The sequence below is a fragment of the Myotis daubentonii genome, chromosome 13 (assembly GCF_963259705.1).
Source record: "Myotis daubentonii chromosome 13, mMyoDau2.1, whole genome shotgun sequence".
Lineage (NCBI taxonomy): Eukaryota > Metazoa > Chordata > Mammalia > Chiroptera > Vespertilionidae > Myotis > Myotis daubentonii.
The window spans coordinates 19,460,948-19,484,939 of record NC_081852.1 but is presented as its reverse complement, the minus strand read 5'-3'; the positions used below and the strand labels follow the sequence as shown (position 1 = coordinate 19,484,939).

The 23,992-nt window shown below is 54.9% G+C and overlaps 2 protein-coding genes across 22 annotated transcripts in view; both read right to left on the bottom strand.

The window, feature by feature from the left end:
• The window catches only part of CAMK2G (calcium/calmodulin dependent protein kinase II gamma), a 59,351-nt gene that overhangs the window by 21,387 nt on the left and 13,972 nt on the right, over positions 1-23,992 (bottom strand). For 11 of the 21 annotated variants that reach the window (XM_059662314.1, XM_059662326.1, XM_059662328.1 and 8 more), the window contains 11 exons: positions 16,910-16,964; positions 16,018-16,083; positions 11,296-11,368; positions 11,042-11,144; positions 10,527-10,610; positions 9,589-9,683; positions 8,928-9,050; positions 5,086-5,169; positions 4,803-4,845; positions 2,080-2,142; positions 102-145 (listed from right to left, as the gene is read on the bottom strand). In XM_059662314.1, coding sequence (XP_059518297.1) covers positions 102-145; positions 2,080-2,142; positions 4,803-4,845; positions 5,086-5,169; positions 8,928-9,050; positions 9,589-9,683; positions 10,527-10,610; positions 11,042-11,144; positions 11,296-11,368; positions 16,018-16,083; positions 16,910-16,964 — 833 coding nt within the window. The remainder of the gene's footprint in view (positions 1-101; positions 146-2,079; positions 2,143-4,802; positions 4,846-5,085; positions 5,170-8,927; positions 9,051-9,588; positions 9,684-10,526; positions 10,611-11,041; positions 11,145-11,295; positions 11,369-16,017; positions 16,084-16,909; positions 16,965-23,992) is intronic. The other 10 variants (XM_059662315.1, XM_059662320.1, XM_059662322.1 and 7 more) reach the window with 1 other exon arrangement.
• On the bottom strand, positions 13,488-14,615 carry LOC132214599 (large ribosomal subunit protein eL34-like; the record flags this gene model as incomplete). The annotated part of the gene is made up of 2 exons (XM_059661950.1): positions 13,488-14,317; positions 14,350-14,615. Coding segments are annotated over 2 exons (366 nt in total), but the record flags the coding sequence as incomplete, so codon positions are not given.

The window sequence follows — 23,992 nt, the reverse complement described above, 5'->3', positions numbered from 1 at the left end:
GAAGGGTCCCAGGGAAAGGGGGGAATAAGGGGCCAAGAATCCCCATCAATGGCTGCAGGAGAGAGAGGCCGGTCTCCGGCGACAAGGGTGGAGACACCTACCTTGACGCCGCCGTCCGACTTCTTGTTCAATAGGCTTTTGGCAGCTGTGAAAACAAAGAGGAAAATCAAGTCTCTCGCGTGGCACCCCGTCTTCAACCTGACGCCTGGCAGCTGGATCCACAGAGACTGCTGTGTCTGCAAAGGGGGCCGGAGTCTCCGGAAACCCCCAGGAGCAGAGCACTGCCTGGCAGCCCCAAAGCACGAAGGACATCTCAAGCAGCATCAGGCCCTCGGGGTGGGACCCCAGGGTCTCCTCTGCCATGGAAGACGGCTCGGCAGAAACAGGGACACACTGTGCTTAGGAGGAGAAACCACATTCAGTCCTGGAGCCGCCCGGGGCGCTGGGCACTCTGCCTCCGACAGCTTCCACCCGGGCCCAGAGCGGAGCGCCAGGGTGAAAGGTGAGGGCTCCGCCCCTAGGTGCCACGGAGATTCTCGGGATGGCCAAGCCGGAAGGATGCAAGACATCTGAGTGTTCTCGAGAAACGGGAGTGTCACAGTTCACAAAGGAGACCAGACGTGAGGACAGACAGACACAGACACAGAGGCCAGGACCACCTACAGGAGGGTTCTGCCGGGGGGTGAAGCCTTGACGGAGCAGGTCCTTACCAGGTTTACTGGGTCCTGTCTGCCACCCTTTCCCGCGTCCACTCTCTGAACCCACTGAGCAGAAGGACCGGGCAGAAGGACAAGGCATTAAACAGAGTCCAGCCAGCACAGGGCGGTGCTCAAGCTGATGAGCTCTGTGCAGGATGGCTGGGAGCAGACAGGAGATGGGAGAGTCTGGGAGGCACAGGGAGATGGAATCAGCTCAACTGTCTGATCCCCTGGACTTCGCTGGGTTTGCATCTTAGTTCTACCACTTGCTCGCTGTGTGACCTGGAGGGAGGTGCTGAACCCATCCGAGCCTCAGCTTTTTTCAACCCACAAAATGGGGTGAAACAGGGCCTGGGTCACAGGACAGTGATGGGATCCCAAGGGATCATGCAGGCAAAGGACTAAGCAGAGTGCTTGGCACATGGCAAATACTCGGCCAGTGTTAGCTGCTGCCACCCGTGCCTGCAGGTGGCCATTCAGCCCACACTGAGTCCCACCTCTCTACACTGAGAACAGGGGTCCTTCCATCACAAGAATTCTGACCCCCCAAAATGGCCTTTGGCCCAACCTCCCTCTAGTCATGATGGGGTGATTCGAAAGTTACGTTTTTAACGTATTTACTACGAGGCCTGACCACCTACTATAGTAAATGCTTTACATACATCAGAATTCTTAACTCCGGCTGCCCATTAGAATCAGTTGGGGAGCTTTAAAAAAAATGCTTACATATAAGACTACCCCATGCCCTAGGGATTCTTGATTTTTTTTTGTCTGGGGTGGAGTCCCAGCATGGGTATTTTTTTACAAGCTGCCTGTCATGTACAGGCAGGGTTGAGAGCCTTCAACATATATGATCATAATCACCACCATGATATTTGTCAGTCCCACCGGAGAGATGAGAAAACTAAGGCTGGGAGAGCGGATGTAGCTTGCTCAGGGTGTGGCAGGGCTAGGATCCAAACCCAGGACGCTGTCTCCACAGCAGCACTCTCTAGCCTTGCAGACCGAAGGCCTGAAATGCCAGGCTTCACCATTTCGAGGGGCGTGGCTTCCTCTGTGGGGTCTCCAACAGGACCGTTGAAGCCCAGTCCTCCGGCCCGCACAGGGAGGCCAGGCTAAAGCCCCCTGCTGCCCCGCTCCATGTCCCCAGGCTATTGCCTCCTGAGAGTTGGCAAGCGCCCAGCATGCATGGCTGGTTAGGGGGCTCCGTAACACCAAGGCGCTCGCAGATGCCAAGTTAGGTGGTCCATCGGCATGCCCATCTCAGCCCGCAAGCATGGGACTCGCCTCCCTGGTGAGTGGGCCTGGCATGCTGGCCCTCCTGGTGGGGTGGCAGGGAGCCGAGGCAGGCGGTCGGTCGGGGAGGACTCATGCCACGTACCTTGCCCGGCCAGGCCGGCGGCGCTCGCGGCAGGCGAGGCGGGGGCGGAGCTCTGCCTGCCAACTGAGGGGATACAGTCTCTCAGTGCACAGAGCTGCCGCAAAGCCACGGGGCCAGTCCGCAGGAGCATGCCCAGCGAGGAGCCCGCTGGCCGCCCGCGCACAGCAGGGTCCGGGCGGGCGGCGTGGCCAAGCCAGCCGAGCTGGGGGAGCGAAGGCGCCGGGGGAGGCCGAGGAGCAGGTGCAGCCAGCCCGGCAGCAGTCTGGGGACCTGAGAGGACTGGGCTCAGCCGGGGGCAGGGAACGCCACGGCTCCCCTCCGGGGAACGGTCCCAGCACGTGTCCTGTGACCACCTCGGGTGAGGGTCTGGCTACAGGGAGGAGCCTGGCTGGTGAGAGGCTGTGAGGACTCTGAGCCCCACTTCCCAACCTTTCTCCCCAGGAAGCCTGACTGCGGGCATTTTCAGAGAGCCCCGCGCACAGGGCAGCCCGCTCCTCTGGCCGCATTCTGGACGGTGGAGAGCCGAGCACTCAGGGCCCGGGAAGGTCACGGACGTCCCACATCCCTGGCTCCTTAGAGACCGGCTGCTCTCCCTCTCAGGCAGGGAGCCAGAGGGGCAGCTTTTCGCGGCCTGTGTCCCTCAGGGTTCTGAGGGTGAAGATGCCAAGAAGCGAGGCCCAGACAGAAAGCCCACGCTGCCCAAGCAATCCACGGCAGGAGCCCTGATTTTGCCACCAGCCAACCCGCTAGGGCAGTGGTCGGCAAACCGCGGCTCGCGAGCCACATGCGGCTCTTTGGCCCCTTCAGTGTGGCTCTTCCACAAATACCACGTGCGGGCGTGCACGTACAGTGCGATTGACACTTCGTGGCCCACGCGCAGAAGTCGGCGTTTTGTGGAAGAGCCACACTCAAGGGGCCAAAGAGCCGCATGTGGCTCGCGAGCCGCGGTTTGCCGACCACTGTGCTAGGGTTCCGGGCTACGCTACGCCCTGTCTGGGATCTACTCAGAACACAGCCTCGCTCGTTCCTCAAGAAACACACTGGCGACCTTCCTTCTGGATTCCACCTGCACACCCCTTGCTGCAGGCTCCTGAGACGGGCCCTGTCCTCACCTGCCCAGAGGCGGGGCAGGAAGGTCACCCTGAGCCTGGCAGTGTCTTAGCTGCCGGTCTCCTCTGGCCCAGGGCGAAGGGAACGCAAAGGCCGGACGAGGCCGGGCAGCGAGGGCAGGCGGCGCTCTAGGGCTCAGCGGAGGTGCTTTGTTCTAACAGAGACCGGCCTCCTGAGACCAGGCCACCGGTTTCCTGGAAAGAGGCAGAGGCCCGCGGCCACGGGACGGGGCACATGCTACTGATTTCCCGGCGGCCGGTCTTCACATTCCTTCCACTCAGAGAGAGAACGGATCACCGTTCTAGGGGCAACACAGCAACGCCCTTGAGCGTCCTACAAAAGGCTCTTAAACCAAGAACGTAGACGCTGTGAGGAATGCGCAGCAGCACTGGGGGCACGAGGTGGGACGTGCCCTCCTGCTCCCACCTGTGAGTGGTGGACGTCCCCTCGTGGGTGTCCACAACACAGGGACGAGCCCCAGCCAGGGTCAAGGGGACGGCCTGGGGGACACTCTCGGCTCACTCTCCAGTCCTGACCCTCCAGGGCCCTGTGGCTCTCACTCGGGCTACGGCTCTGGAGGCCCCATGTCCGCGCCCCGTGGCTTCCTCAGAGCCAGGGGTTCAGGCTGCCCGGAACCAACACGGACGAGCCCACCAGGACTCAGGCTCGAGGGAGCAACCTCTGCCCAGAGCGGCTGCTGTGCCAGCCTCCCCGCCAACCCTCGCCATGGCAGTGCAGAAGGAAAGCAAGGGAGCGGATCCTGTTGTAAGACTGAGAGCAGGGCGTCTTGAACCAAAGCAGTGGGTCCGGGGGTCAGGGGGAGGGAAGGGCAGGGAAAAGGGCAAGCAGAGAAGAGGACTTCTGTCTTCAGGGAGTCCTGACATGAATCTTTTTCTCACAGAAAAGCCACTGTGCTTCCCAGCTGAGGGCAAACAATGACGGGTGGGGGTGGGGCTGGGGGCTGGGTGGGGAGGAGGCGGAGTGTCTTGCATCTTAAAAAGAAATGTCAAGTGTGATTTACAAAGCACTGGTCCCAACTTCCCTCATTCCTCATGCAAATTTAAGCAAGTGCCTCCCCCTCCACCCTGCTGGTCTCTGTTTCTTCACTTTCACAGCTAATATCGCAGAGAACATTCTAAGCACCGTTGCTGAAAAGGCTCACGCATCTGGAGTAATGTCCACCAGTCACCTCTACTTGGACACAATGGAGTAGAGAGCGTCCCCAAATCTGCGAATTACTGGTGGCGACTGAGCAGCCTCCCTGCCTCTCACCTCGGCCTCCCCCGGCACATCCTCCAACAGCCTAGAGATGGGCTAAAACCTTCAGAGTGCTGCCAGCTCTTCAGAGAACGAAATCAGAATTCCCAGGGACCAGGTAAGTGGGAGGCCAGGCAGGCTGCTCCCCGGGAGATTCCAGGAACAGAGCTCATAAACCCGAATCCGAGGAAAGCCCCGGATCCCAGGGCCCAGGGCCCAGCAGCAGCAGCAGCAGGGTCCTCGTCATCTTGGCCCAGGGTGGCCGAGACACCAGCACTAGGACGGCAGCACATGGCAACGCCCTGTTCCGACCCACTCACCTCAGTGGAATCAGAGTGCCCGGCTGGGAAACATACCTGAGAAGTTCCTGGAGACAAGCATGGTCGTGAGGATGGCACCCTGTGGAAAGAAGAGGGTCCTGTGAACCCAACCGGACCCCGGAAGAGGGGTGCCTGGTCCCAGGCAGAGGGCAGCTGCTGGCTGGAGCCTGAAGACATCAGGTCTCTCAGGACCCCCGCCAGGTGCAGCTTTCACAGCTCAGCTCCAGCCGGGAGGAGAGCTTCCTTCTGTGATGGGGCAGGGGGTACACTGTCAGAGGTACGGTTTCAGGGCGCCGGGGGCCCGGAAGGCAAGACTCACCTTCAGTTTTCTCCGGGCATTGAACTTGCGCAAGCACTCCACCGTCTCCTGACGATGCATCATGGAGGCCACCGTGGACCGTTGCTGGAAGCCAGACAGACACGCCCGTGAGTCCCCAGCGAGATTCTCTGCCCCGCACCCTAGTCCCTGCGCTGACGGCCATGCGCTCAAGCCGCCCTACAGGCGCTCAGAAGAGAAAATGAGGTCACGGGCATGAAAACGGCTTTTAGAACAAAAGCACGACCCAGAACTCAAGGTTAGGGAAGGACGAGAATCTGACCACGAGACACCGCGCTCCGTGAGGAGGGGGCCGGAGGAGCACGCTCATCCTCTGCGAAGAGGAGGCGAAGGACCCGGAGTTCCTGCGTGTTGTGACCCTCGTGCCCGCCTCCTGCAGCAGCTGTGCCTGAGCAGCGGCCGAGTCCCCGACAGCCCGGGTCCTGCTCTCGACAGAGAACGCTGGTTCCTCCCAAGGAACTCCTCTTAACGTCCCCCCAACAAGGGCCTAAATGACGCTGTGATCTCAGGAGCTTTTTATCATTCTGGAAGGAAGTTTTCTTCACCGACTTAGAGCTAACTTCCTTCCCCCTTACACAGAGGCCATGGGACGTGATACGCGTCTCTCAGATGACTCAGGGTCAGCGGCACAAGCATCGGTTACCACACAGCACAGACCGGCCATGTCCTCGCAGCCACCGAGACAGACAGGATAGTGGGGGGTGGGGCCTGCCACAGGACCCCGGGACACCCTACTGCCCCTATTCCCGAGAGCCCATTTTCAGTTATCGCGACCTCCCTTTGCTGCTGCTGTCTTGGCCAGCCTGCCAGAAAAAGACATCCTACCACATGCCGCCTGGAGCCCACAACCCACGGGCCGCGCGGCCGTCTCTCCCCCATCCCCGGGCTGCTCCCTTTCCTGGTTCCCAGAGCAACTCTCCCAACCTCCTCTCGCATTCCACCTCTTCCTCCAGAGCGTCAACTTCCGCACCAAGAGGAAGGATGGCTCATCAGGAAAGAACCTCAAGTTCAACACCCCCACCCTCAGTCTGGCTGTCACCCACCTGCACCTCATCCGGGTCCCAGCAGCAGCATCCAACCCCAAGTCCAGCGCTGACCCCTCCCCCTGGGCTTGGAGCTATCCAGGCCTTTGCTTCCCCAATCAGCTAATATTTTTAACCCCTTACTCCAGATTATACTCTTCTCTGCAATCTATATATTGTAGTCAAGCCTCTCCTTAAACAAAAATTTTAAAACTCCCCTAACCCAGTGGTCGGCAAACTGCGGCTCGCGAGCCACATGCGGCTCTTTGGCCCCTTGAGTGTGGCTCTTCCACAAAATACCGACTTCTGGGCATGGGCCATGAAGTTTCAATCGCACTGTACGTGCGCGCCTGCACGCGGTATTTTGTGGAAGAGCCACACTCAAGGGGCCAAAGAGCCGCATGTGGCTCGCGAGCCGCGGTTTGCCGACCACGGCGGCCTAACCCAGGGGTTCTCAAACTTTTTAAACAGGGGGCCAGTTCACTGTCCCTCAGACAGTTGGAGGGCCGGACTATAGTTTTAAAAAAAACTATGAACAAATTCCTACACACACTGCACATATCTTATTTTGAAGTAAAAAAACAAAATAGGAACAAATACAATATTTGTATTTGCATGTGGCCCGCAGGCCGTAGTTTGAGGACCCCTGGCCTAACCCATCTGTCTTTTCTAAGTAGTACCACTTCTTTCTCCCTTCAGCCCCATTCGCTCTTCACCTCACAGAAAACAGGCTACACAGGTCTATCCCACTCCCCTGCCTCTATCAGCAAACACAATGAAACAATGGCCTCTAATCGGTCAGAACCGATGGATTCTTTTCTGTCTTTATTGGACTCTCTAGAGCAGCGGTTGCCAACCGGTGGTCCGTGAGGTCTGAAAGGTTGGCGACCGCTGCTCTAAAGCGTGTGATTACAGACACTCCCTTACTAAAACCTCCTGTTTCTTAGGGTCTCCTGCTCCTGCTCCTCCTCCTACATGGCAGTTCTCATTCTCGGTCCCTTTGCAGACTCCTCTAACTCCGGCGCGACATGCCGTGTTCGGTGGCCATCTCTTCTCTTACACAAGCCCACAGTGAAAAGTCAACTAGCAAAGAAGCAACCCCACCCATTTCCACAGTCTCAACAGCACCTACACAAAAAGGACTACAACCTGCATTTCCAACTTTTCACTTTTCCAGTCTCTGGAACCGTGTTTCTAACCACCCTCGGAACGTCGCCAGCCGGAGGCCCTCGAACACCGTACTCATCATCAGCGTATTTTCTCACAAACTGGCTTCTCTCCTGGGTTTCTTCTGGGTCAATGAATGGTACCACCCTCCATCAGTTATCAACTCAACACCTGGCAGTCCCCATAGAGCCCTCTCTCTTCTCCCCAAATCCAACTAGTTACTCAATTCTTTCGATGCTTTCGGTCTCCCAAATATCTCAAAGTTGTCCTCTTCTTGCCACACTGCCCACTGTATCATTAGCCTTAGCCGAGACCTCACCTGGCTTTGTCGAGACAATGACAAGCGTCCTGAGCTCTCTGCCCCCAGCCTCTTTCCTTTTCCGTCCATTTTCTACACAGCCTCCAAAGTGGTTTTTCTCAATTACAAATGGTTCCCCATGTTTTCAGAATAAAATCTAAACTCCTTAGGCAGAAACCTGTATGGGCTTCATTCTCTTGCAAACTAACATTCCTTAAACCCACTACAATTCCCTGTGGCCTCTCACCCTGGCCCAAGCTAACCTGTCTGCAGGTTATCATCCTGAGGAACTCCTGGTCACCTCCTCCATGCAGCCCTCAGTAATCCTACCTCCCTCAGAGACTGCAGGTGCACCTAAGCACTCAGTAGATTCTTTTATGTACTTGTCACATCACAGAGTGGTTGTATATTCGAGTGCCCGTCTCCCTGGATAATCTTTGCGATCTTTGGGGGAGGGACCATGCCTCATTCATCTTCGTATCTCCAGCACCCACATGGTGACCAGCACCCAAGAGGCAATCAGAAAACACAGGAATGATAAATAAATGCATTACGGCTGTCAGATGGCCTAGCTGTAGCAAACCCTCTGCTTTGCTTGAACCGATGATTTCAGCTTGCTAGGACTGTGTGTGGAAACGAGAGTATGCTCACCCACACTGGGAGGCCCCAGGGCTCTCCTAGGGTGAGCTTTATGACTGAATTCAGGGTGCTCTTTTTAATTGTTCAGAGCCCCCCTTTGTTACTGCTGAGTCTTGGTTACATTTCCATTAGAGTTTGTATGAGAGCTAAAGTCGTAATATGCACCGTAAGTTTGGCAATTCACTTTGGGCTGTGCCAGCTGCTTTCTCTCATCAACTACCTAGAGCAGCGGTTCTCAACCTTGGCTGCACATTAGAATCACCTGGGAATCTTTTTAAAATCCTGATTTCTGGGCCTCATCCTCCGGAAATTCTGTTTCTTTGTTACTAATGTTGTGGCCCCACCCCATAACAAAGAAACAGAATTTCCAAAGGATGAGGCCCAGAAATCAGGAGTTTAAAAAGATTCCCAGGTGATTCTAATGTGCAGCCAAGGTTGAGAACCACTGACCTAGAGTCTGCAGAAAAGCCCTCGTTCAAGATCAGAACCAACTCACACCTGACAAGTGAATGGGAGAGAGACGGACAGAGGCCAATTAGCCCCATATGCCTCCCTGAATCCCTCCAAGCTCCGGGCCCCTCCCTCTCTGCTGAGACCTTGCTCAGGGCCCAGAATAATTATTCTCTGCTCGTTAATAAAAAGGGCGAGGAGGGTGCGAGGGCACACTGATCCCCTCCATCCCGGGTGAAGACACTTACGCAGACCCATGGGTGCTTGAGAGCCTGGTCGGCTGTGATACGTTTTGCGGGGTTTATGGTCAGCATCTGGTTGATCAGGTTCTTGGCTTCAGGGGTCACCGTGTCCCACTCTGGTGATGGGAACTGAGGAGCAGAAGAAGGGGCAGGAGGGATATGAAATTGGCGAGCCTCACACCCTGAAAGGTAGGCTCTATCTTCATCAGAGGGGTAGTGCGTGCTACCTAAAGCTGCCCGGGAAGGAGTCAGGGAAGCCCTGGGGTATCCCAGCACCTGTGTCAGCACAGGAAGCCAGCAAGCATGGTTAGAATACGAGCTCAGAGCAGGAAAGGGACTCCAACATCTTCTGGTTCAACCCTGCCTATCTACTGGGAGGAAGCAGTGATCCAGCAACGTGCCCCAGGCCCCAGCGCAGCGGAGGGTGCCAGACTCCTTCTCCCCGTGTTAGACGGCACACCACCCCTCCACGCCCAAGGGTTTCAGCGGGCTCCTTGGTTTTACAGACACCAAGAATGGCTGCAAAAAAGTCACTCCCTGGGACAGTGGGTGGCAAGAATGGAGACCTGTATGCCAGTCCCTGCGTCCTCCAAGCCCCCCGCCCCCTCCTGGCACCCTGCCCCCTCCCTGGGAAGAGACCACGGGGTAGGAACAAATGGGTCCTTACATCATAGGCTCCGGCCTTGATCTGCTGATACAGCTTGTGTTGATCCTCATCCCAGAAGGGGGGGTATCCCACCAGGAGTATATACAGGATGACTCCTACGAGACAGAGCACAGGTCACTGGGGTGAGTCGCTCTCTTTGCTGAGGAAAACCCACACAGGCCTCAGAGCCACCCAGAGAGTCAAGGGCCACAGCAGAGGTAGAAGTGGGTCCTGGCCAACGATGCCAGGCCTCCAGCCCTTCCTGCTACGCTTCACTCCCCGTGACGCCACGCCACGCCACGCCACGCCAGGGATTTCTTGAGGCACAGCACATCCTCGAAGGCAGCGGTTCTCAACCTGTGGGTCGCGACCCCTTTGGGGGGTCGAACGACCCTTTCGCAGGGGTCGCCCAAGACCATCGGAAAACACATATATAATTACATATTGTTTTTGTGATTAATCACTATGCTTTAATTATGTTCAATTTGTAACAATGAAATTGGGGGTCACCACAACATGAGGAACTGTATTAACCCTTTTCGGTCCAACCTCGAGGCTGACTCGACAGACCAGGCGCTAGGAGCAGGTCCAACGTCCAGCAATAAGAACATTAAGAAGTTCAACATTCAATCCCGTCAATTAATTTGGACCAGACTGTTTGAATTCCAAAAATAACATTGGACCACAAAGGGTTAGAGGATCTCGGCACTAGGAAGGTTGAGAACCACTGCTCTAAGGCGTGGGCAAATCCCTCTTCAAGGAGATGTAAACAGAACGGAAAGTACTTGGGACCAGGGCGTGGTGGGAATGGCCATCCAGGGGCACTAGAGCACACGCCGTGATTTCACATGTACCAGACCCTTGTGGGGCCCGCGGAGAAGAGCAATGCCTCTCTCTCGCCCTCGCTCCGCGTCAGGGGCCCTTATCGCGGAGAAGCTGCGCGTGTGGAATGGGCTTACCGCAGGCCCAGATATCCACAGGTTTTCCATAGGGATCTTTCCTCAAGACCTCAGGGGACAAGTAACCCGGGGTGCCAGCAAAACCTGCAGCAGGAGAGAGGGAGGAGGCACGCTGAACCCACCTTCTCTCTCACTGGATCCACATCAGCCATCTTCCCCGAGCCCCTTCTCACTTCTGATGCTTTTTGCTACCCAAGCTCCCAGGACATGGGCCGCAAGAGGTGACAGGCTGGGCTTCGTGCAGTGCCCGGAATCTCAATCAGAGGGCAAGTCCGTGTGCCTACCAGGAACTCGCGTCCTCCCCAGAGGCAGCAAGAACACAGTGCTGACAACAGCCAGGCTCACTGCACTGAGTCATGTAGGGCCGGCGGGGAGCTCTACACCCTCCCTCTCCTCCAGTCCCTGAGGAGGCCAGGACCATTAAGGGTCTGGCTGCTAGTTCTGGAGGAGGAAGGCAGATCAGGAAGAGGAGGAAGGGCGGGGGCTGCATTCCAGGAAGACGGGGTCACTCTTACCAAACCAAGCCTGCTGCTCTCCCTGGACTTCGATGGCCAGGCCGAAGTCGGCCAGCTTGACCGCGGCACCCTTGCATTTGCTCGCCAGCAGCAGGTTCTCAGGCTGCGTAAGGGAAAAGACAGAACCTTGTGAGGCACCTACCCCTGGGCCCAGAGGGGGCCCAGTTTGGGTGGGTCCGCGTAGTACCGCCATCCGGCACCAGGTGGCGACAACGCCTCACAAGCAGGAAGCGAACGGGGAGCCGGAGGAGTACCTTCAGGTCCCTGTGGACGATGTCGTGCTGGTGGATGTGGTTAACGCTCTCCAGAATCTGATGTATACAGTGGCTGCAAAAGCAGAAGGAAAAGAAATGTCGGCGAGAGTTTAAACCACCTCATTCACTCACAGCCACACGCTGTGGACTGAAGCGTGTAAAACCTGTAGCACGGGTTCACGGAGCTGGGTCACGGGCTCACAGAACATCACTGAACAGTAAGACATAACCTTGGGCTGCGGACAGCATCTCGCTCAACCGATTTTACAGAAGGAGAACCGGAGTCCCAGGCAGATTAAGTGGACTGTCCAGAGTCTCCCGATAGAAAACCGCCAAGGAGCAACTAGAACAGCGTCCACCATGCCTCCTGAGACTGTGAAGGTCCAACGCAACCCAGTTTGTTTCCAAGGTATTGGAGACACCCCAGACCCCTGGGAAGGGAAACAAACCTCTTCCTCTCTTCTCTTTCCCCCTCTCGTAACTCTGTCCTAGGAGAAGAGGCCTGTGGTGGCAACTTGGGAAGGAGAGTCCCCTTAACCTAAGTTGTTTTGGGGTAGGTACACGCACGTTCATTTCAACATTGACTGGGTACCTAGGGGCACCACACAGGCTATAAAGATGAGTAAGCCCAGTGCCTGCCCTGAGGTTTGTCATCTGGCAGGGGAGATCAAACCAGTACAGAGACACCTTTAAGAAACAATTTCCCCCCAAGGGGCCCAGAGCACCTAAGTATATAGTGTGCCCTCAAACCATACATAAATGTTATACTAGATGCAAAATATAGAAAAGCGAGACAAATAAAACTCGGATCACGAGCGCTTAAAGGTTAAAAACGGTCTGTACGGTTTTCTTTATGAAGGCCCATAGGACCTGACTGCCTCCCATTTATAGTCGAACCTTGTTTCTCAAAAATCTCCCATCTCAAACAATTCGGTTCTTGACCAAGTTGTCATAGGAAAAATGTCTCAGTTGTGGAACCAAACTCTGGGTTTTGGAATTGACAACCCTTTCAAGCTGATACCTCAGCATGACAAAAAAAAACATATCTTAAGCAACAAGCAAAGGAGAGAATGCTTTTGTGGCTGGGGAAGGCAAAGATTAGCACATTTTAAAACATAAAGAGGCCATCAAGAGTACCAAGGTGGCACAGTGGTTGAGCAATGATCTATGAATCAGGCGCTCACATATTTGATTCTGGTCAGGGCCCATGCCCAGATTGTGGGCTTGATCCCCAGTGGGGGGCGTGCAGGAGGCAGCTGGTCAATTATTCTCTCTCATCATTGATGTTTCTACCTCTCTCCTCCCTCTTCCTTCCTCTCTGAAATCAATAAAAAATATAAAACACACACACACACACACACACACACACACACACAACCCAGGGAATCATTTGGGGGTCCGGAATGGATTAAAAAAAAAGGATTAATTTAATTTACATTATTTCTAATAGGAAAAAATGATTGGTTTCCGAACCGATCGCTTCTTGAACAGCCTTCTGGAATGAATTAAGTTCGAGAACCGAGGTTCCACTGTATCTGCTTTTCACTTATGAGAAAAATTCAGCCTTGACTTCCATTCAGGTTTACGGTCTTGTCCCATCCCCAATGGTCCATGGATCAGCGAGAAAAAGCTGACACTAAGACTTCCTAAGAATGAGCCTTCCTAGCACCGTGGGACCACATTATCCAACCAAAAGGCTGGTCATCAATGCGTCCTTTGGATTGATTTATGACCAAAAGGGGGAAGTGTGGATAAAAAAGGGACCACCTGCTAAACCTGACAAGTTCAGGGGAGGCCTGCGTGGCAGCTTTACAAACTCAGAGACCAAAAGTAACCACATAGGATGGTCTGAAACGAAAACTGTCTAAACTAAAAGCAGTTCATGGAAGGTAGCTGTGTCCTAAGGCAGTATTTTTCCCTAACAAAGGTCAAGCTTCACCTTAACTGAGCCGGTCATCTTTTTGCATCTAAAATAACATACCTGACTACATAGCCTTGGATATCAAAACAATCGCTCCCCTCTCCCCCACCCCACTTCTCAAAGCACAGTCACCCCCCCCCAGAGCACCACAAATTCCTTCATTGTTATTATCATGTCAACTATACCCACAAATGTAAAAGCACGAGTCTACTTGGTTTACTTTTTATCCAACCCCAGAGATTTCCTCCTCTGGTTTCTCCTACCTCCCTAATCTATCACCAATGGGTTTCAATGTAACCCCCTTTCGGCTTGCCCTTAGACTCTGATGTACAACATAAGTGGTAAAACTGCCATTTTCTAGAGCATTTTCTCAACCAGTTGAGATTCTGCTTCCTGGCAATTGTCAGTTTTGCTCAAATACACTCATAAAAAAAAATTTTAACCAACAAAACACAGTAGCTAAAGGAGCATTTCTGATCATGATTTTGCTAAGAAAAAGACAAACTAAGACAGTCACAGTCATGCTGATTCTTGAATGAGGCTGCCCAACTCCCAACCATTCTGCCCCACTTACAGTCAAACTCTTGGCAGAGTGTCGACAGTCTAGAGCGGTGATGAAAACTGGGGGACAATTCTGCCACCCAAGGGGCATCTGGCAATGCCTGGAGACATTTCTGGTTGTCACAACGGAGGGGTTGGCTGCGACTGGCATCTAGTGGGTAGAGGCCAGGGATGCTTCTAAATCTCTACAACCTACAGGAGGGCGCCTCACAACAACAAAAAAATCACCTGGCCCGCTCAGCTGGCGTGGCTCAGCGGTTGAGAGTTGACCTATGAACCAGGAGGTCACGGTTCAATTCCCAGTCAGGGCACAGGCCTGGGTTGCGGGCGCGATCCCCAGTAGGGGGCCTGGAGGCCGATCCATGACTCTCTATCATCACTGATGTTTCTTTTAGCCCTTTAATTGCTTTTATTACTCAAAGAAAGCTTCATTTTTAAATTTATTTAGCTTTCTGGCTCTGTGCTTGTGCCTTCAATACTTTCACAGCGATTTTCTGCTCCCCAGTAAGGGAAGCACGCGTGATCCTGTCACAGACACACCTGGCACACGCGTGATCCTGTCACAGACACACCTGGCACACACGGACCCACCAGAGGCCCTGCTGACACGCTTCGTTGTTTTAGACGAGCTCATTAGAACCTCAGGTCTCACAGCACGAACTCCGCGAAGTCGGCCTGGGCACACGCCACATGGAGATGTTGGTGCTTTCCTAACCTTCTTATCAAGGCAAACAATTCTACTGCCAGGGGTTCGGGACAGCCTAGTTTTGTTAAAGGCTGCATTGTAGGACAGCCTCCGACGGTATGCCAAACGCTGGGCCACGGAGAATGGCCGAAGTCACCATCCCCAGAAGAGGAAAAGGAAAGCGCTTGCGAGTTCCGCACCACTGATGTTTCTGTCTCTCTCCCCCCCTTCCTTCCCCTCTGAAAGCAATAAAAACGTATTAAAAAAAAAATCTAGCCCCAAGGTTGAGGTTGAAGAAACATGGCTGAGAGAACGGAGCCCCCGCCAGCAGTACTACCAGGCACATGGAACAGGCTTGTAGGGTCTGGGAGTGCTGGGCTGGTGACCCGGACTTACGACTCCTTCCTTAAAATCTGACACTGGGGCTTCCACCAGAGCCAAAGGGGCTTATGAGGCTCCTGGGGGCTCAGGCCGCCCTACAGGACACAGCCCAAGAGGAGGCCAAAAAGACTGTAAGGCTGAGCTGAAGAGGCGAGTCTCCACAGAAATGTATAATTAGAACAGAGCCCGGCTAGCAGGGAGAGCCTTCTGGCCAAAAATGGCAAAAGTGCGAAGTGTCCCAGCAGAGCCAGGCCAAGCCCACTGGTACAGTCATCCCCCCAAGCTCTCCCTCCTCCCCGCCAGCTCCCTGAGCTATCACCACCTCCTCTGGCCCCAGGGCCTGGTCCTCCCCTGCTGGCACTGGAATTCATCTCCCCACTTGAGAATTCTTCCCGAGGCTGAAGCATCTGAAGTTGATCAGCAAACAATGGCCTCTCCTGAGTTGAGAATTTGTGAGGAAGCTGTGCTCCCGCCTCTCCAGAGGCAGCTAGAGCTGCCACATGTGCCAGATAAGCTACAGGCAGGATGATCAAAACCAGGTTGTACGGACATCACCCTCTGAGCAAACGAGGGGCTGGGGGAGGAGCCGGGCGGGAAAGGCAGGCCAAACAAGCGCCCAGAGCTGTGGTGTGGGAGGAATCTGCTGTGTCACAGAAAGGAGCTGCCAGGGCTTCCACACAGGGCGTGGGGCTGTGAGGTGTGGCCGAGAACGGTCCTCGGGCCTGAGGAGCCCATGGGGGCTGGCCATGGTGGGCCAGGCTGAAGTCTCGCAGAAAGGCTCCTGGCTGGATTGCTAACCCTTTGGGACAGAAGCCACGTTTCTCCATCTCTGGGTCACCCCCAGGATGCTTTATACACAGTAGAAATTGTCAAAGGAAAGAAAGGGGGCAGGGACAACCCTTGGGCATGCCTGCAAGTACACGGGAGTGCAAAGGAAAGGTATTGGGGGTGATGGAGATGGAGGCTCGTAAGCGCTTTGGAAAAAATCCGGTCTGCCAGTGTTGAATTTTTAGCTTTTTGTATCATCCACGAAATGCACCCGAGTCCAGCTCGACAGAGTGTTTGTCCAGACAAGAGCTCTCTGATCTTCCCCAAACACTCTTCAAGTAGACACAGTGCCTGGTCCCCTAAGATGGCCACGATTCACCCTTGAACGACAGGGTCCCTGTCTCACCTGGCATCAGCTTCACTGTAGTATTCTCTGGCCACGATGTCTTCAAACAGCTCTCCACCAGTAACACTGCAACCAACAGACAAAGAGGATCAGAGGAGGCAGGTTAGTCAACCAACCCTAGCACCCAACAGGTAGCAAGTCACCCTGTAGAACAGCTTTTAAAGAAGCCCTGACTCTGTATGTGCGTTTCATCCGAGAGCCCAGAACACACCCAACCCTTCGATGACATGGGGCTTCTCCTCGGGGTACCATGGGCCTTCCCTTCCTCCTGCACATTTGCTTTCATAACCTACAGATAGCTAATCCTCTGGCAAAGATGACTCTACCGGGATCGAGGAAAAATAATTGACCTACTCAGAAAGGCATCGTTTTGAGACCAACATAAACACTAAGATGCAGTTGCCCAAAAAGAACAGACCTACTCCTTGAAGCTGAAGAATGATGAGACTAAGGACAGAGAACCCAACCCTGGGAATACCAAAGAGGCACTTCCGGAGGTGAAGAGCCACTCTTAAGATATTAAACTACAACCAAGTGGAGGAGAGACCAATTAGAGCCCCGTTTACCACTAACAAAAGCTACCTACGAATTCTCAGAATTTCTCAGGTCATGCAAAGAGCTGTATTCTATTTCTCCACGAAGGACCACACACCGAGAAACAAGAAAAAAGCATCTGCACGAGACGAGCTGCTGAACAGAAATGCGACGGCAATGGCCGTTCTGGGGAGACCCCGAGCGAGCAGAGACCCCTCAGCAACACGCCGCGACCAGAGGGAGCTCAAAATCAAATTCTTCCCTTCGGGCAGAGCTGAGGCCTGGCTCAGGCCTTTCCCGAGCCTTCCTGCCGAACCAGCTGGAGGAAAGGCCCCGCATCCTCAGAAAGTGCACTTACAGGTCGAACACGAGGTAGTGAAACCCTTCTTCCGAAATGCTGTCGTGGAGGCGCACTGCAAGAGAGGAGACGGGACAGACATTAACAGAGGGAACCTGCAGATCCTATTCCTTCCTCCCCAGGAACCCCGCGCCCGCCGCCCCTCCTGCCAGCCTCGCCCTCCTGCCAGCCTCGCAGGGCTCTCTCCGGAAGGAGCACCGCATGCCCAGTGCTCCCCCATCCAAGGTGATGCAGTCTCGGCGCAGAGACACCCAGGCCCCAGGTTCAGCGCCTTGGTCACCACCTCAGACAAGCTTCGCAGCTAAGACGCAACTAAGAAGACAGAGAAAAGCAGGGACCGTCGGAGGGGCTGGTCCGAGAGAAGCTGGTCCTGGGATAGGATGAGTGACAACGGGATGCTCAGTGAGGGGCACCGGGCTTACCGAGGGGGGGGTGGGGGTGCAGAGAATGGCAAGATGGGAGAGCCCAGAGCCCTTTCAGAGGAGTCAAGGGAGAAGTGGGAGAGGGAGAGCCCAGCAGGAAGGCATGTGGAGCGAAGATGATGATGGTGAGCATGGGAGGCAATCCGCGAAGGCAACGAAAACCATTACATGAAGTGCTTATTATGCGCAGGCCTTCTGTAAGCCCTCGGCATACACCACTTATGCTACAGGCATTTACTGAGTGCCTACTATGTGCCAGACCCTGTGCTAGGGGGTTTAGGTTTAGGAAGGACAACGGGCCTGCCTTCAAGGAGTTTATTATTTCTGACGACCACCGTAAGATGAGTATTACTCCTATTCTACAGATGAGGACACAGGAGGTTCAGGAACATATAATAACACGAGGTCGGGGCTTGAGCCTGCAACCAAGGTATGTACCCTGGACTGGAATCGAACCTAGGACGCCTCAGTCCACAGGCTGATGCTCTATTCACTGAGCCAGACTGGCTAGGGCAGGAACATACAATATCTTGCCAAAGGCCAAAGATATGGTGGGCTAAGACGTGAATCCAGCTCTATCTGTCTCCAAAGACCCATCTACCCCACTGTTTCCTATAAGACAGGCGGAGTGGCCCACACACCCAGGCAACCAAATAACGGAGCCCGGGAGAGAGACCATTCACGAATGTACCTACAGCAGCATCGACGGGTCTGGGAGGCCGTTGCGTGGAGCCGACTATGGCAACCCACCAATTGCAAGAGAAGGCTGGTGAGCAGAATCCCTTCCCACTCCCTGCCTCCGGAGCTCTTGGGCAGAAAACCAACCTAATGTCTGAGTTCTCTACAAGCTTCTGCCCACAGAGCCACCCTCTGGGTTAAATGCCAAGCTCCGAGCATCATTCTAATGCAAAGACAGCTCCATGCTTTGGCTGACGGTCTGGCTGTTCCTGTCCCTTCCCTCACCTGAACCCTCTGGATGGGAAACCTCTGTTCCAAAGAGTTCCCTGTCTGACCTTCGCTCCTACCCTCGGCAGTTTCAGGAGCACCTCACAGAGCACTTCAGGAATGGCCCGACACCGAGCCAACCAGTGAAGTTCTCAGACACAGAAAAACCACCTTTTCTCTTCCCCAAACGACAGCTTCCATTTCTGGTGTCAGAGCCGTTTATCAGGGCTGAGGTGCCTCCCTACATCCCCTCCCCACCGAAGCGGGACCAGCCAGAACCTAAAACCCAGGCACTAAGCCATCACTAGGGTGCCATGGTTCCCCTCGCTTGACACACGAGGGCTCAGGCCTGCCAGGTTTGAACCAGGGCCTAAGGACTGTTTACACTTCTTACTGCTTACCTTATTTGATCGGATCTGGTTACTCAACCCCAAATTCCACCCCAAACTCAGTATTTCTGTGATTTACCACTGGGACCAGAGGCAGCAGTACTTCCCAACCCGTTCTCTCCTGTCCTCGGGCAAACAGGAGCCCGCTGCTTCTCTAGCCCGCAGGTGACAGAAGGAAGGGGCGCAGCCAGGCGCGGGTGCCTCCCCGCCCCACTCGCCCAGGCGCTCACGCGAGCCCCCAAGCCCTGCCGCCGCCTCCTCACTGCGCTCCTCTGGGCTCAGTCAGTGCTGCGTGCTGGGTCCTGCTGCAGCTGCTGCTCCCTCGCTTCCAAAAGGACTTTCCATTTAATTAGAAATTTGCTATTAAAAAGCATTAAAGTGTGTAATACAAATAATCCCCTGGAAATCAGCTGTCCCAGAAGCCAAAAACCAGCTTTGTTAGGGAGGTGACTGACAGCAGCTGGACGGCCAGCTCACAGGACAGCAGGCTCCGTGCTGACCAGCGCGCCCGGGAGTCCTGCCGCCCAGCCAGCCTGCCCGGACCCCCCCCCCCCCCCAGCCCCGCACAGCACAGCAGGGCTGAGAGCAGGGCGGGCACCCCGGCCTATGCCCAGACAGGGAGTCACTGGCACTTGCCCTTCTCCGTGAGGCCACACACAGAGCCCAGGTGGGAGGAAAGAGAAGCCGCAGCGGAAGACTCACCCTCCCAGGCCACCCAGCCCAGAGAAGGGCTCCGGCGAGGGTGCCGGCGGGTGTGGAAGGCCCGTGTCTGAACGAGACTGCTATCGTTTTCGGTGTTTGGTTTCCATTTGTAAAGAAAATTAAAAGGGAAATGAGAACAAGGGGAGAAACGCGGCTGCACCTCTCTAAGTGCCCACCGAGCAGATTCCTCCTAATGATCCAAATGATAACAACCAACACGTGAGCTGCTCCGATGCCTGGGCACTGTGCCAAGTGCTTTACCCCTGGGGTTTTATTGACCTCTCACACTAACTCTGGGGGACAGGAACGTCTGCTCACCCCCATCCAACAGGAGAGGAAACCGAGGCTCCAAAGAAACCCCCTCAAGATCATGCCAAGCGGCAGAACTGAGACTCGAAGCCAAAACCAGCGGGCATCAGACCCTTGATATTGTCACCTTCTCCATCCTCTTAGGCATGGAGCTCCAGCCTGTCCCCACTAGCCCTGGCCATTCTGATTCGCTCATCAGCGTCCATTCGGCACCTTCTCTGAAGCAGGCGTGGCCGTACATGCCACGGATCCAGCTGTGCAGACAAGAAACCTGGCCCTGCCGCCGAGAGCTTCCGGGGGAGTGGGGAAGACAGCCTTCAAACCAGCACTTACCCCAGAATGGAACTAGGGAGAAGGAAAGTGCGTGCAATGAAATAACCCGACACCCCGCCCATCCACAGTGACGGGAGGGCAGGAAGGCCCAGGAGGGCCAGACACGTCTACAGACAGGAAGAGCGGGGAAAGGACTGCAGTGTTCATGACAGGACAGTGATAAGCCTAATTATTGTTCTTTACAAACGGTGGAAGGAAGAACAGGCCGAAAACCACTCAGATACTCTTACTTGATATGTTTCCTATCTTCAAGGACTGACAAAGCCACAACCCAAATATTGTGGCTATTTCCAATTCTTTAAAAACCGCCCAACTGCCCTGGCTTGTGTGTCCAGTGGTTAGAGTCGGCCCACACACCGAAGGGTCCCAGGTTCGATTCCCAGTCAAGGGCACGTGCCTGGGTTGTATGTTGAATCCCCGATCCCTGCCCCCCTCCTGGGGATGGGCTGTGTGTGGGAGGCAACCATTGGGTAAGTCTCTTTCACATCAATGTTTCTCTCCTTCCCTCCCAAGCCTCTCTTCCACTCTCTAAAAATCAATGGAAACAATATTCTCAGGTGAGAATTAACAAAAAAAAAACAAATACAAAAAAGACACACCCAACAATATGCCATATTTTAACTGACAAACCGTGGTCAGAAAGTACTGGAAAAGTGTCACTCTTAACGCCCACAGCAAGAAACACAGTCGGAAGGAGGTCCTGTGACTGGGGGCTCAGGGGGAGCCTGCGGCTGCCCCCAGGAGTGGTGGGTAGGGATTGAGAGCTGTTCAGTCACGATTCAACGTTTCCTTCATTTTCTTTGCTACTATTTTTGCTGCACTTACTGGTAGCTGCATGGGCCCAGAGCCCAAGGCAGCCGGGCTTAAATACCTTGCGAACCGAGTTGGGGCTGGAGTCTGGGAGAGATCACTCCTGGCAGTTAGAATGTGTTTTCATCCCCATTTATTTCCTGGGCCTCCTTTGCTCGCCGAACCCTCCCAACTCCACAAAGAGGCACGAATGACAACACGGAGGCACGGGCGGGCTGAATAATGTGCCGAAAAACATCACAGCTACTAACCAGCAAATCCCCCATTCAAACCCGGACTTGACGCCAAAGCCACAGACCTTTGCGTTTCCATGGCGATGGTCCACAGACCAGCACCGTGAGCATCACCTGGAGACAAGGACGCTCAGGGCCACCCCAGACCTCCTGAATCAGATCTGATTTTAACATGACCCCCAGGAGAGCCATGGGCACAAAGAAGTTTGAGAGGTGCTGCTCTAAACCACAGGGCTGGGCTGGGAGGGACACTACCGGGGCCGCTCAGCACGAAGGAAGACGGAGTCTATTCATCAGAGGAATTTAGAGCAGGGAGCAGGCAGAGCATAGGCGGAACACACTCCATTCAAACTAGCCGGTTAGCACTCCTGCCGTCTCCCCGTCTCAACTCCACACCCCCGGCCACTCCCCTGGGGCTGGTGGTGGTTCTGCAGTACACCTCATCACCAATAGGCTTCAAAAAATTAACAGACTATTTTTTAGAGCGATTGGGTTCACAGCAAAACCAAGCAGACCGTGCACAGGGCTCCCACATACCCTCTGTCCCCACAGATGCACAGCCTCCCCCACTCTCCACATCCCCCACCAGAGCGGCACATTCGTTATAACTGATGAACCTGCAATGACACGCCATGATCAGCCAGAGTCCATAGTCTACATTAGGGTTCCCTCTTCCAAGAGGCTTTTAACTCCTGGGACAGAGCAGATAAAGTTGGGGAGGCCTCACTCCTTGCACCAAGTCCCCTTCCGAGTCATTTTGACCCTGAGCTCTGTGCTCTCAGCTTCCTCAACTCTGCACCACTCTCGGCTGGTCCACTTGTATCCCTGCGGGATGGAGTTAAAGAGGCTGGAGCCAAAAGGGCCACAGCTCTGAAGGATGGAACAGTGGAGAGACGAGAGGAATAGTGAATGAGGGGGACAAAACTGCCTCTTCTTCTGCCACAAGCCGGGTCAGAATCCATGGCAACCCAGGCCTCCTGGGCCCACAGCTCTGCCACATCTCCAGGAGGCCTGGTTCCCACCGGAAGCCGGACAGCCTGGCCAGCCAGCTCTCCCAGGACACAGTGCTGGCTCACCTTTTCTTCCCCCTGCCCTTGACCCCAGCATAGGGCCTCAGACCAACATCCCTCAGGACCTGGGAGCAGTCATGCAATGCAAGCACAGTTCTAGGCAATCAGCTGCTAACGAAGTGAGTATGGCTCGCCCGGCCTTTCCTGGGGCCTGCTGACTCCCTACAGAGCAGATGGCTAGGGTAGATGGTCTCTCCATCTGCCTTAATTCTGACTTGGGGGCAGGTGGTACAAAGCAGGGGCTATCAAACCTAGTCTAAAAGGTCAAAAAGTATACATCTAATTTCTAGGAATACACTTTTAAAAGGTTAGAAGCTTTTTTCAACTAGAATCCCATTTTTTAAAAATTTTTTTTTTATTTCAGAGAGGAAAGGATAGGGAGAGAGAGATAGAAACATCAATGATGAGAGAATCACTGATCGGCTGCTTCCTGCACGCCCCACACTGGGGACTGAGCCTGCAATCAGGGCGTGTACCCTGCCCTGACCGGGGATCGAACTGTGACCTCCTGGCTCATAGGTTGATGCTCAACCACTGAGCCACACCAGCTGGGTTAGATTCCTCCGTGGTTGTTTCTCGGTTGTCTTCGCCCTGCCCTGAACATGTGGTCAAGCACGCCTGTGCCGCGGTGCTGCAGACCTGGCCCTGCCTCCTGCCTCATCTCCCCCTCCCCTGGTTCTCCTTCCTCCTGAGGGCGATTGGTCACTGTTCTACGAATTGGTCACCAGGAGCATCAGGAGAGGAAGTTGCTGTGCACAGACCCTGAGGCCCGGAATTAGAACACCAAAGTGCTCTGTGCTTGTGCGTGGCTTTAGTTACCCACGGGCCTTTTCTTCCTGTTCTAGAACTTCTAGGGCAGAGGTCACAAGCTCACAACGCCCACAGGCACCACAGGTGGTGCCCCGGGAGCTAACAGGGAGTGGCAAGGCCGGCGGCCAGTGGGCGAGGGGGCCACCACTGCCCAGCCCCCCAGCTGATTCTGAGCACGCACAGAAGTGGGCTCAGCAGAACCCAGCCTCCTGATCTGAAAGACTAGGAAACAGGATTCTTTCAAGATGCAAAATCTCATGCTTAAATCCTGACTGGCAAATAATAAAACATGTTTTTAGACCACGGAGCCAGCCCAACCAAAACACGCCTGGGTCTGTGACTGCTGTTCCAGGTGTGTGTCTGCACCGTCTGTTCTCAGGTGTGAGCCTGCCTTCGAGGTCGCCCAGGAGCCCCAGCCGTTCCCCGCCCAGGACCTGCCGGCTGAGAGGTGTTGGCTCCGTGGAGCACCCTGCGCCAGGCAGAGCGGAGCGCGGGCTATGCCAATCTGCTCGGGTGTAACCCAAGCTGCCGATTGTGATCTATAAAGCCCTGCATGGCTGGGGTTCTGGTTACCTCGGAGCGGCTCCTCTCCCCTTGGGCGGGAGGACGACCTCAGCTCTCCCACGCAATAGCTCACGTGAAGCACTCTGGCCCCAGATCTGGGGAGCCAGAGGCTGAGGAAGCATCACGCTTTGGCAGGTCGCCTCACGGGCCTGGCCAGGGCAGAGGGGAGCGGGCGGCCTCCGGGGCGCTGTGGGGGCCCCGATATTTAGGCTGTGCCCGAGGAGCACAGAACACATGCTTTGTGTGATGACTCAGGGCTTTGGGGGAGAACCTAGGAGATGCTCCCCGCTCTGCCTCAAGCCAAGACCGGGGTTTCTGCTCCGACGCTGCAGCCGGCCCCGCTTCTGTCCTCCCTGCGAGAGGCGCCCGATCGGGGCCAAGGCTCCTGGCAGAGACTGTTTCAGCTGAACAATGTAAAACTGAGCCGGAGTGGGTTGTGGCAGGCAAACCTCCTCAGGCTTTAGAACAACCAACAATGTGCTCTTGTCCCCCAAGT